Raw genomic sequence first — 13,915 nt, 5'->3', positions numbered from 1 at the left:
TGATGTTAAATTTAATTTTTTCATGGCCCCTATACTAGACAAAAGTCTCATTTCCACTTTATTGAGGGTCAATTCAATTTCTGTCTTTCACTTAAACGTTAAATTAAATTTCCTTTTTAAACATACCGGAGCTACTGGAGCTGCAGCTTTAAGACATTTAATAAATAAATCAGCAGGAGACCCACTGAGATGGTGAGAAGAGATATGTAAGGATAGAGAGAGAAACATTGCGAGTGATGGAGTGGTATGGGATGGGCAGGATGTGTGTGCATTAAGTGTCATCCCATCCTCGTGTTTGTGTGTGTGTCCGTGTGTGTGTGTGTTTCAGTAATGGTCTAAATGGTCTGTGGTAGGAGTAAATTAGCTCTCACTGACACACACCCGCGCGCAGGCCATCTTTAGTGTGAGTCCTAATAGAGCTCTTAAATGGGAAGTGGACAGCTTGTCTTAGGCAGCTCATCTTGGCACATCAAACCATAAATTACTGCCAATCGATAGCTCACCAGTCTATTGAAATTGAGCTATGGTGTCATTTAGAACATTCTCTGTGCCACACACAGACACACAGACACACACACACACACACACACACACGCACACACACACACACACACACACACACACACACACCAAATTTAAAACATTGGTGCATTGATGTATGAAATACAAGTTTATCTTTTAGTTCAAACTGATTTCTCTATCAAAGCTTGAGAGAGAGTGTGTGTGTGTGTGTCTGAGAGTTAAAGTGGGGGTACTGCTATGTGGCAGTCTGTAGGACAGATGCCTCTTTATCCTGTATACAGTGATAGATGTTCCCCATGGAAGTCCCCCACCCCGAACAATTTATCGCATATCTGATTTCTCTAAAATAAGTAGTTGACTGAAGGCTGAAAGACAAAACAAAAATGACAACAAAATTTACTTAATTAATTTGATCTACCCACTTAATCCACACATTGGATCACATTGGGCAAAAGGTACTTCATTTTAATGCAACAGTATGAAAACGGGACAGTGGTAATGCAAACAGAATGACAGAGGCCTCTGTGTGTGTGTGTGTGTGTGTGTGTGTGTGGTGTCAGATCAAAGAGCATTTCTCCTTATTGATTGGGATGCTAACATACTGTCATGTATTCATCTGTGTGTTTGTGTGTGTACAAGTTTATTGTGCCTCCTTGTTAATTCACTGTAATGTACTTAACACTGTGACACATTCAGTTTGACAAAAGCCACTTGCCCACACACACACACACACTCACACACACACACACACACACACACATAAGGTTAACAGTCCACCAGAAAGGTTAATTTTGGTCGCCGCCATGGTAATGAAGCAGCTAAATAACGGGCCAGCTCCCAGGGAGCAATTGTGGATGTGTGCATGTGTGTGTTTTCTGTTTTTATAGCGACTGACATGTCTTAACAGGCTCTTAGCGTACAGTTACACCACACACACAGACACACCACTTATTGACATGGCGATCCCTTGCCATGCATATTTCTCCCCTCAAGAAGGGCCTCAGGCCAATTATGCGTAAATCAATAAAGTTCCTGTTCTGTTGAGTGGTGTTACAGTGTGAGTGTGTGTATGTGTGTGTGTCTGTGTGTGTATGTCTTGTAGAACAAGCCTTTATGGATGTAGGATACATAAAACATCACCATCAGCCCCTGATTAGCCACTCACTTTACACTCTGATCGATAACATCGTGGGAAGACACACACACTCAAACAAATGCAAATGCATCAACACACACAGACACACAGAGCGCTCTCCCTCTGTCATTGTGTGTCTCAGTGTGCGGTGATATTTAGTCAGTCTTGGTCTGATGTGTGTAACTCCAGTGGTTTTGCAGATGCTGTCTGCTTACTGACAGCAGATGGCAGCTGGCTCTAATGGCACAGCCTTGGGTGTGTGTGTGTGTCTATGTTTAATTAGAGTCAAATGGTACTTCTGGATCAGTGCATCAGTAATATGTACAGTGCATCCAAACGTAGAGCAGAGAAAAGATGGTCTTAATGGTCCACTTTACTTTAAAGCTTTACTTTAGCAATTTTGGGGTGAAACATTGCACCATTTAGTGTGTGGATATTCCTTTTGAATTTTCAAGAGAGAGTTTTGTTTTATCCTGAACCTGAGATGAAGGTATTTTGTATGTGCGAATAGGCTACTATTTTCAGTATCATTAACTATTTTCTGTAAACTAGTCCAGATTGCAGTTTCAAACTGAAACAGAAAAAGCAATATGAAATATGGAGCTACAATAGAAGCTCAATACCCAACGGAGTAGCACATGCTATGCAAATTGTTTTGAGATTTTAAAAAAAATGTCTGCCAAACGGCATATGCCATTATCATTTCTTACAGTTGAAACAAGGGACATCTTTGGCAATGGATGAAACAAAATGGTGGCAACAGATGTGGCTGTTAAAAATACATTCAAAAAGTCAACTGGGTACAATAAGCCATATTGTATTGTACTGTATTACAGTCAAGAGAAGTCTTTGGAATCGCTTGAAATAAACATTGTCGCTGTGTCAACAGATGTAGCCGTTAAAAATACATTCAAAAAGTCCACTGATTACAATATGAAATATCATTCATCACAATAAACGCAAGGAACTTTTCGGGAATCGTATGAAATGAAAATCGTTGCTATGTCAACAGATGTAGCCGTTAAGAGTACATTCAAAAGCTCAAATCCCTGCACAAGTATTTATAGAAAGGTTTAGATGAAAGGTTTGTCTCAAGCACACAGCACACACATTGTATATTCACCTAAAGAGATAAACAAAACAAAAACAACAGAAACAGAACATAAAGAAAGAGTGGAGACCATGGTTGAACAGATGGAAAAGTGTGTGCGAGGGTGTGTGTATGTGCAATATGTATACTTCAGAATGATTCACGTTCCTCTATCGCTCTGTGCTATTTTGTGTGCGAGTGAATAACTGTGTATGTGAAAGACACCGGAAGAAAGAAAGGTAGAGAGATAGGTGAAGGGTAGACTGAGTGAAAGAGTGAGGAAGGGACAGACTATGTCAGAATGAATAAAAAATTAGGTGTGTGTGCATGTGTGCGTGTGTGTGTGTGTGCGTGTGTGTGTGTGTGTGTGTGTGTGTGTGTGTGTGTGTGTGTGTGTGTGTATCCGTCACCCGGCACTGATCAATTAGGGCTCGTCTCAGTCCCAGTGATTTGTGTCTGAGTTATTAAACACAGCTAATTCATCCTACTTCCATAGTGGTTATAAATCTAACAGTGTGTGTGTGTGTGTGTTTGTGTGTGTGTGTGTTTGATTCATGGCCAGCAGGGAGTGTGTGCTACGCCACATTTTTCTCCTTGTAATTAACAGTAAATTGTTTTTACTGCCGCGCGCCATGAATATCCCCTCTGGTTAACACCACCAGTGCTGTCGCTACTCAAGTACCCAATGACTGACTGTGTGTATGCTTGCGCTCGTGTGTGTGTGTGTGTGTGTGTATGTCACAGAGGGATGTGTTACAGTTGTTATAAGGGGAATACCACACACTCTAAGAATTCATGTTATTGCTCTGACCTTGGAGAGTCCAATCAGTACTGAGCATGAATACATACATGACTGAACACTCGCCCCAAAAAAAGAAAATATATTGTCCCTTTCAGCGTTTTAATATTTTCAAATTTATTCTCTGTAGAGCTGTATAGCGGTGTGACATCACAGGTTAGAGAGTGGAACGTCTTCTTCTTCTTTCTGGCCGTAAGTAGACTGTAGTAATTGTTAGAGCTGAACAATTAATCAGAAAAAAAATCTAAATCGCAATATGAGCTTCTGCAATTTCCAAATCGCAGAGGCTGCAATTAATTGCTTAAGAGAGAGTTGCGTCCAAAAAGGTCTTTTAGTGCTGCAGGTAATCTTTGGTCCATGAATCAAGTACAATATTGGTGAAAACCTTTCATCATACTCAAACTCAGTAAATGCTGCATACTGACATCTATTTTTTGGTAACACTTTACAATAAGGGTACATTAATTAAGGGTTAGTTAATGCTTAATAAGGGTTAGTTAATGCTTAATAAGCATCAACTAACCCTTAATTAACTGTTAACTAATGTGTCTGGTAATAATTTACTAATGGTGTTCATGTTAACTAAGGTATTAATTTATACATTATTTAATAGTTTATAAAGATGACTATTAAATAATGTTTAAATTAATACCTTAGTTAACATGAACACTATTAGTAAATGATTACCAGACACATTAGTTAACTGTTAATTAAGTTAATTAACTAACTGTTAATTAAGTTAGTTAATGCTTATTAAGCATTAACTAACCCCTGTGTGTGTCTGTGTGTGTGTGTGTGTGTGTGTGTGTGTGTGTGTGCGTGTGTGTCTGTGTGTGTGTGTGTGTGTGTGTGTGTGTGTGTGTGTGTGTGTGTGTGTGTGTGTCTGTATTTGTGCTTTACCTGCTGGCAGAGTCCGTCCTGTGCTTGGCAGACTGGTGGTACAGCCTGTCCTGGTGCAGAGTGTAACAGTGAAGTTATACACATGGTAAGGCTTCAGTCCTTTCACTATATATACAGGCTGTGACGAGGGTCCCGCCCTATGTAAGACCTGAAGAAGAGATGAAGAGGACCAGAAGAAAAAGGAAAAGGAAGAGGGAGGAAAAAAGAGGAGAAAATAGAAGCTGAGTAAGAGAGGGGATGAGTTATACACACTGTAGGACTTCAGTCCTTTAATTTAATGCATATGCTCTGATGATGCAGTAGTTCTCTACGGCTATGTTCACACTAAGTCGCCTAAATCAGATATTTATGCCTACCTGTGACACAGATCTGATTTTTTCAGAGCAGTGTGAACACTAAAAAACAAGAATGGAATCTAAGCTTTTTTATTCCATATTGGGCCACATACATGTGTGGTCCCAGTGGTCCCAGTTTGACCGATCAGATCAGAATTCACGTGGTCTGTAATGTGAACGTAGCCCATATAACCTGAACATGACCTCATGTTGTCCTACTCTGTGTGTGTGTGTGTGTGTGTGTTTGTGTGTGTCTAACCTGACTAATAACTGGAGGAGCATAGGGATTGCTGCTCTGTTTGGTGAGTAAGTTGACCCGGTATTCTGTGACCTTTCCCCTGGCGATGACCCCGTGACCCTCAGCGGAGCTCCAGGTGACTTTCAGACTGGCGGATGACACTGCGTACACCTCCGGAGGAGCCATCAACTCAGGGGCTGGAGACATGAACGCACACACACACACACACACACACAGACACAAATATATTTCAAATATGTTTCAAATACTTAATTTGGATCTACCAACTAGATTTAGTAGACGTAGGATTCAAATTGTGCAATTCTTCTCTGCTGTTTGGACTTTAATGTGTAAAGTTAGCCACCACACAGCCAGAAAACAAACAAGGTGAGTGAAAGAGGTAGAGCGGGGAGGGGGAGAGAGAGAGAGAGAGAGAGAGCGAGAGAGAGAGAGAAAGAGAGAGAGAGAGAGACACACACACACAGAAAGAAACTAAGTGAAAGGGTTAACACCAACACATTGTTTTTTAAAAATTTAGCACTTTTAATTTGAAATTTACCCTCAATAAATAGATATATGTAAGTGAATGACATACAAATAAAATGACATTAAGACTGAATTAGTATTTATCAATGGGCAACTGTTGTAAAGCTCTTGTTCAACATGAACATATTAAAACCCAGAGCTCAGGTAAATTATTACAGTAAAAGACACAGACAGTTATTTTTAGTAGCGCTGTTATTCCCAAATCCACTGAGGCCAATGAGAAAAGTGAACCATTAGGTATTTGACAGATTTGAAAATGTTAGACCAAAATCAAAAGATGAAATTTGTCTGCAAAGTCTTCATTCTTTCTCACTTGAATTTGAAATGCCAAGGAAATTCCAACTTGTGTTTTACCAGTTCCAAAAACCAAACAAAAAGAACTACATTAGCTGCAACATGTTAGGTTCTTCTCCTGCTCGGTACTACAGGTTTGAATAAATGAAATGTACTGTGCATGAGCTGTAAAAAAAGAAGAAAAATCCTGCAGTTTTTTGTTGTCTATGTTTGGCCAATTGTCCATGGGAATTAGAAAAATACACCACCAAACCACAAAATGGGCCCAGAAATGCAAGGTACATTGCAAATAGCTATTTTGTATTACAGTGTTAGGGTTTTAGCGTGGACTTGTCCTTTAACTGTTAAACGTGCCACCTAAGCCATGGAAAATGTTGAACCTTTTATGGAGAATTAAATAAAAATAAGACATCAATTTAGTCACGATGAAATGGAAAACTGACGACTTAAGACTTTAAATGAAGACTGGATATTATGTGGACTTAATGGATTTAAGCATTCTACAATTCTGTGGTTGTGATAGCCACTATTACATGACAGATTAGAAGGAAGGATTCTTTCATTCTACTGTCGATGGCATCTAGCTGTGAAATATGCTGTGAAATGTGATTCATGGTAGACATAACCATAGTCATATTCTTTCTTTCTAGTACAGACACATGTACGCGCACAAATACCCACACCCACACCGAGTTTAATATGGTGTTATCATATGCTTGTTATCCAGACACATAGCTTAGAGTGATGTTGGAGGCAATCGTTTAGTCCTAATGAGCCATATCATCTCTTTGGAATTCAAATACCTTAATGAGTTTCCCCCTCCCCCACGCACACTTCCTTATTTCCTCTCTCCGTCTCCACTTCCTTTCTCTGCTCTTTTTTCCTTCTGCCTGACGGTTTTGATTTTTGTTGTGTTTTTGTAAAATATTCAGTTATTACCTACCAATTAATTTTTGGTGGACAGATAGCCTGTGGCCCGAGAATCAGTTGATTACATTTCGGTGGTGATCCGGATTTGGGATTTCCGCAAACAAACTGTTACAGGCGCTGCAGCTTTGCAAATTGGAGAATTGTTTGGTGCTGGCAGAGGTTTGGCTCTACCATGTGCCCTCTAGTCTGTTAAGTGACTAGCTAGTTACTGGGTCAAAATTTACTGTTTTAGGTTCGAACCAATGGTTTCAGTAATCAGTAACCCTAACCATCCAACAGGGTGAAAGGCCTGGAGGACAACTTTTATCCATCATCCATCTATCCATCCATCTATCTTTTCCTCCCCATATCCTTCAATTGCTGTATATATATATTAGGACTGGATACCACTTTTTTACATTTTGATCACAATATGAGCCTGACCACCTCCAAATCAGGTACAGAAAATCCTAAAGCAATAGGCCTATGCAAATTTCTGATTTTCTCATGCACCTACACCTTATCCCTGTTTATTTAACATTCCATCAATATGTTCAGATACACACTGACCAAAAGCCTCCAAACTCTCAATGCCCCACAGCGTCACTGAATAATAAAAGTTGCATTAAAGCTGTTTAACCATGATCATATTTGTGTGTGTGTGTGTGTGTGTGTGTGTGTGTGTGTGTGTGTGTGTGTATACAAACCTCCCTCCATGGTGCGTGCTGTGGTCCACTCTGACGTCACACTGCCTGCCACGTTGATACTCACGACCCTCATCTGATAGGTAGAAAATGCCTGCAGACCCGTTATCATGGCACTGCTCTCAGGGGGTGAGACACTGCTCTGATTGGCTCCCTGTGCTTCTGGAGAAGCGCTTGGATCTAGCCAACCAGAGCTCAAGAACACCCTCTTTTCAGGGGCAGGACTTGTGAAGTTCTGTGATTCCACTGGTCCGCGTAGAAAGACTTCGTATCGTGTGATGACTCCTGCACAGCAAGTAAAATTTGTTTACTGTTACTAATTTCCTTTTTTAATTGCACATACACTTTCAGCTCAAACATGGCTCTTTTGTATCTGTTTCTTGTCTGTTTTTACAATGCCTGAGCAAATGTTATCGTTAAGTAATCATTGAGTCATTGACATTGATCAACAACCCTATATGTATGTATATAGTATGGTCATTTTGTGCTCTGTGGTAGTTAAAATCATACTTATTGAACCTTTAAAGTAAACTTTAATGAAGCTGGCCATTTTATGACAATTCTGAATGATTATTATGGACCGTGTGCATTGGCATGTTATGTGTTTTTAGGATGGTGTTTGTCATGTTATGTGTCCGAACAATTTCAGCAGATCTAGAGGGATCTACTGTAGATGTAGATGCTTGGCCTGTAAATCAAATAAGAGCAGTTAAAGTACCGACACTACAATGGAACAAAACAGGGACAGATATGAAACCACTTGAACAAATTACTCCTCACTACTGCTGTGTCAGAAAACCTATAAGGGAAACAACCACAGCTGCTACAAGAATTGTTAGGAAGACACTGCAATGCATTGTTTTACCCCAGCTGAACTGCCTGTATTAGTGAATTAGTGTCCCAGGACCAACTCAGCCTGTTTATGATAAAAGATTCAAAGCATCAAGTGTGTATTTGAAACTACAGCCCTGCTTAAAGCTCATCTCTGTTGGCAACAGGATGCTAAAATTTCTACATTTTCACAATACAGCAATGTTGTTTTGAGGGAAATCGAATGGCACAGATAATGAGAAAGCCCTGGCTAGCCTCGTAGACCCTGTAGTGGAAAACAGGCTGATAATGACTAAGTCCTGGCTAGTCCTGTTTAGCTCTCTGGTGGAAATCAGGCTATTGTCCTAATCTCACATGCTCTATTCCACTTGTTAATAGGAAAGTGACAGAGCCGGGTTGGAATGAGGACAGAGCAGAACCAAAATACAATAGGAGACTTACAGACCCACTACGGAATAGATGAATGTCAGAATGTTGTTATAAGTATTCAAATTATATAAAAAAGGCTAAAAGTGTAACCTTTGTTGAAATCCCCCCCCCCCCACCTTCTCACTCCAATTTCTCTCTCTGTCCCCTCCTCTTTCTTTATTGTCCCGCTCCTTCATACCCATCTCAGTCTCATTTCTCCTTCAATTTTTCCCCTCCCACTCTTTGTCATCCCTCTCTAGTTCAAGTTTGTTTATTTATATAGCCCTTTATCACAAGCATGTCTCAGAGGACTTTACAGAGGATGTGTCTAGCTAGATCTAATGGTGAACAAAATTATATAGGACAAGCATAGCGAAAAACACAGGGTAGGCAAGAGCAGATTTTAGCAAGACAAACAATCTACCTATTCTACATAGCCTAACCTACCCGGCACCCCCAGCCTTAGACCCTAATGCACACAAGGAAAAACTCCCAAGAGAAACCTTAGTAGGAAAACTTGGAAGAAACCTTGGGCGGGCTGAGGCAAATAGGGATCCCCCCCCGGGACAGCTTAGCGTGCAATAGATGCCGGGCAAAATATTGACAGAGTCATGGGCAACAATAATGACTGGAGAAAACAGAGAGACAAAAAGAAGGAGAGGCAGCATGCGGCGATGAGAAGGGGCTGAGGTCAGTGCTAAAAATTCAGTGAAACGAGGGCAGCAGTCGTAATTCAGCGTCCAGGTGGAAACAGCGGCAGGGAAGAGCAAGGCCAGCACTGACGACGAAGAGCTAGGGCAGCACCCGTCACTGCCAGGTAGAACACTGCACTGGAGTCTGAAAAGGAGAGAGAGGAAGGGGAGAAAACAACAGCAACAGAACACACGGGAGACACGGTGGGTGGGAGCAGGACTAAGGCCGGCGCCGACGACCGCCAGGCCGGAGCAACACCTGTCCACTGGCAGGTGGAACACTGGACCGGAGTCTGGGGAAGGGGAGAGAAGACAGCTGCACACAGAACACACAGAGTCAGAGCACGTCCGGTGGGAGCAGCAGCAGGGATGGGACTAAGGCATGCACTCGCGACCATTACACTGCACCGGAGTCTGAGAAAGGGGGGAGAGAGACAGGTGCACACAAAGACAACGAACACACAGAGAGAGAAACATCCAGGTGGGAGCAGCATCAGGGATGGGACTAAGGCCAGCTCCGATGACCATCAGAGCCGGGGCAGTACCCGTCTGCTGACAGCTAGAAGACTGCACAGGAATCTGAGAAAGGGTGGAGAAAACCAGCCACACACACACACACAGAGCTGTGCAGAAGCAGCACACAACCCAGACATATTTGGGCACAGACACGCTCGTACAGACAACAGATAGAAAGTGATTAGACACAGTGTAACCAGGAGGCAGTCCTATGCTATGTTCCCAACGGCAAATTTCTGTATACATACTGTCTAGGCTAGGGTAAGAGAAAAGACTGTGTCAAGCCCAAGCCAACGGTGCTAAGGTAGGTTGTATGATTGGGAGAATAAATAGGTTTTGAGTCTAGATTTGAAGATTTCGACAGAATTAGCTTCCCTGACTGTAAGAGGTAGCTGGTTCCAGAGATAGGGAGCTCGGTAGGAGAACGCTCTACTGCCTGCTGATAATTTCTTGATTCTAGGGACAGTAAGGTAGCCAGCATCCTGCGATCGGAGGGCACGAGGGGGAATATAAGGGATGATGAGGTCGGATAGATATGATGATGCAAGCCCATGTAAGGATTTATAAGCTAAGAGAAGCTCCTTAAAGTCAGATCTGGCTTGAATTGGGAGCCAGTGAAGGGAGGTTGTAGTTGTACTACCAGTTGTAGTTTTTTAATACTGCAGTTAGGTAGGCCAGAGAGTATGAAATTACAATAATCGAGTCTTGATGAAACAAAAGCATGTATTAAGGTTTCAGCATCCGCCGTATTTAGCAGGGAGCAAATTTTCGAGATATTGCGAAGGTGGAAAAATGCTATCTTAGTGATTTCCTTAATGTGAGCATCGAATGAGAGAGCTGAGTTGAGTCATCCCCGTCTACCTCCCTCTCTTTCCCTTTACATACTGTAACCTGCCGGACACCGGCCCTCGAGGACTGGAATTGAGGACTCCTGCTGTGCCCCCTCCTCCAGCAATAACATGAGGATGTTTGAATGGTAGAATTGGAAATGGCTAAACTGCCCTGCATTATCATCCTACAATCAACATAAACAAGCCTGTAGTTACTGTAACAAGTGGGGCTTCTTTGGCCCAATCAATGATGAAGATGATCATGACATTTCCAGTTTTCAGTTGATTGCTACAGCGCCCCCCTTTTGCAAAAAACAGATCTTTTATGGCAAAGTCCCCCAATTTCATGAAGAGAAATAAAAACTGGTACTGGGAGAGACACTGGTGCTGTCTTTTCCAGTCCCACTCAGTTTCTCTGTCTTCACATTAACAATGACCACAGCCAACAAAGGACCAGAGGATCTCATCCCTCTGGTCTTTCTCTCATACCTCTGCACCCAATCATATTATAAAATTACAGTAATATCAAATGACAAGCTGTTGTACCACAGTAGCAGTGTCAACCTACTAATGATCAAGTGGGGGTAAAGTAGAGACAATGAGAAAATTACACTAGTGGATGAAAGCAAAAATATTCAATAATGCACTTGGTTTAGAGCACAAGCTACCGTAAATTCACAGCTAATCAGAGGAACAAATTCTGGAGCAGTTTTCTCAAGTAACTGTAATGAAGCGTATTTCTTGCAGGGCTGTAGGTGAGACCACATCCGCTGAGCTCAAGACATATAATGACTGGGATGGTCGAGTTTGGGAATAGACCCAGATCCAAGGGCGGTGGAGAACAGGTCAAGACTGAGATTACAGTCGAGTCCAGTCAAGACCAATATCAAAACACTGAGAAAGAACTCTTTGAATCATGAAATGATGACAGAGAGAGAATGAAAGAAAGACACAGAGAGAAACCCATGTTACAGGGCTTAGTATGACACTGGGAGGGAGACAGATTAACAGAGAGAGAGAAAGAGAGAGAGAGAGGGAGAGAGAGGGAGAGAGAGAGACAAACAGAGAGAGAAACCCAGGTTACAGGGCTTAGTATGACACTGAGCCTTAGAGCCATTACAAAGCTCTCTGGATTTACCAAAGGCAGTTTCCGTTGTGTGTGTGTTTCGGTTGTGTGTGTGTGTGTATGTGTGTGTATGTGTGTGTGTGTGTGTGTGTGTGTGTGTTTAGTGAGGTTAGAAGGTTGATTCTCGTTCTTCTTGAATGACACTAGTCTAAAGGCCATGCTACTGGAAAAGTGTTTTGTGTTAGGTGAACGATTTGCATGTGTGTGTGTTGTGTATTGTTTTTTGTACTGACATAGACATAAATAATTTTAATGTAATTGTAATGCAATGTTATTTTAATGTTTGTACATGGTAATATACATGTGTGCGTGTCTTATTTACATGTCAGTGTGGTGTGTGTCTACGTGTTTGTGCATGTTTGTTTGCACTGAACAGTATGCGTGCAGTATGTGCATATGTGTGGGGTCCTACCATTTGGCTGGGTGGGGGGCTCCCATGTAGCGTGCAGCGTATGAGGTCCTGTACCATTGACCCTGGGTGGGGGTTGGTTCTGGGGCGGGGCGGAGGCCGTCAGGACGGACAGGGGAGGGGTAGACGTGCACCCCCCAGTCGAACACGCCTGTATGGAAGGTTACGATTTTGACATGAACATTTTGTAGGCCTTAAATGCTAGAACATGTGCAGTACATGGCACTAAATGGCAAGTGAAATCCAGTTGTAATTTTCATTGTTCTTAAAGGAATACCTGAGTTTTTTGGCGATTGGCTCATTGGTCAACTTACTTGTTAAGTGACAAGAACATAGACGCCAAAATCATCATCATGTGTCCCTGGTAGATTGTTTGCCATGTTGAGTGATGGTAAGTGATGACTAGCATCATCTCAAAAGTGAAAATGAGAACTTGTGACAATTTCTAAAGTCTACAGCAAGAAATTATTGTGCAGCAGATGAATACATGCTTGCTCACATAAAATACTAATTGGATAATGCTAGTCGTATACTATCACTCAACATAATGTATGCTAAAGAGTTAGCATAGACCATGACCAGTGAGTGATCTACATATGGATGATTTTGGTGTCTATGTTCTTGGCAAGTTGACTAACGGGCCTGTCTTCCAAAAACTTGTATTGCTGTATTCCTTTAATGGTACGCTTCCTGAATCATTTTGGTAGAATCACGTCCTGTGGAGGGACATGTCTCTAAATTTTGGTTATAAGTGATGAAGGCACGAAAAACACTGTCTGTGTATTAGCTTCACCTACCTCCAGAGTGAAGGTGTATTGGGTGAAGGGCTTTAGACCGCTTGCTACTGCCTCTGTAGACAAACCTCTGTAGTGGATGACAGGATCTGCTCCACTAGACTCTAAGGAGGATAACAGAAACCTGTGGGAGACAAGGGAGAAGATCAACCAAGAAAAAATACTTGATACTCTCTCAAGTCATTCCTATTTTCCTTCCTACCTCTCCACTAGACCACTATGGTTCTGCGGTGTGGTCCAGTTAAAATCTAGTGCTGCTCATCCTGGTCGTCCCACCAGGCTCAAACCCTGCTGGTTCTGCTCAACAATACCTCCCACACTCTCTCTCTTCTTACCTTCAAACTTCACTGACGCCTTCCTTTCATACCTCCCTCAGCCACTTACTCTTTCATACCACCTATCCACACTTCCAACCCCAGCTACAGCCATACTTTTCTCCTCTATCACTTCTTCCATACTTTTAAGTTATCGTCCCTTTGAAGAAACTTGTTTTGGACACAAATTTCTCCTTACATCCCTTCATGCCCCTCTCCATATTTCCTCCCCACCCACTCTTATATACATATATAATATATATTTTTTTTTCCTGCATCCATAATTCCTGCCCCTGCTCACCCCCCTCCATCCACTTTTCTCCATCTCTCCCTCTATACCTTCTACTTTCATTACTTTATCATGTACTCAACCCAAGTGAAGCTTTCTAAGTCCCTTTCTCTCAGTTTCACCTGTCCATAATCTCTCTCTTTCTCTCTCTCTCTCTCTCTCTCTCTCGCACTCTCTCTCTCTCTCTTTCTCCCATGAAGGGATTAAAAATTCTGCACGTTTTATAACAATTTG

The 13,915-nt window shown here is 41.9% G+C and overlaps 1 protein-coding gene across 1 annotated transcript in view; it reads right to left on the bottom strand.

The window, feature by feature from the left end:
- Positions 1-13,915, bottom strand: part of LOC139638224 (usherin-like) — a 246,823-nt gene that overhangs the window by 166,479 nt on the left and 66,429 nt on the right. Inside the window, 5 exon segments of the mRNA XM_071512286.1 lie at positions 4,447-4,594; positions 5,041-5,216; positions 7,476-7,757; positions 12,288-12,435; positions 13,082-13,202. Of these exon segments, the coding sequence (XP_071368387.1) occupies positions 4,447-4,594; positions 5,041-5,216; positions 7,476-7,757; positions 12,288-12,435; positions 13,082-13,202 (875 nt within the window).

Source organism: Centroberyx affinis, unplaced genomic scaffold (assembly GCF_046629955.1).
Source record: "Centroberyx affinis isolate AG114_WGS23_722 - 3 ecotype Tasmania unplaced genomic scaffold, CSIRO-AGI_Caff_v1 ptg006213l_1, whole genome shotgun sequence".
Classification (NCBI taxonomy): Eukaryota; Metazoa; Chordata; class Actinopteri; order Beryciformes; family Berycidae; genus Centroberyx; species Centroberyx affinis.
This window is presented reverse-complemented; position numbering and strand designations above follow the sequence as displayed.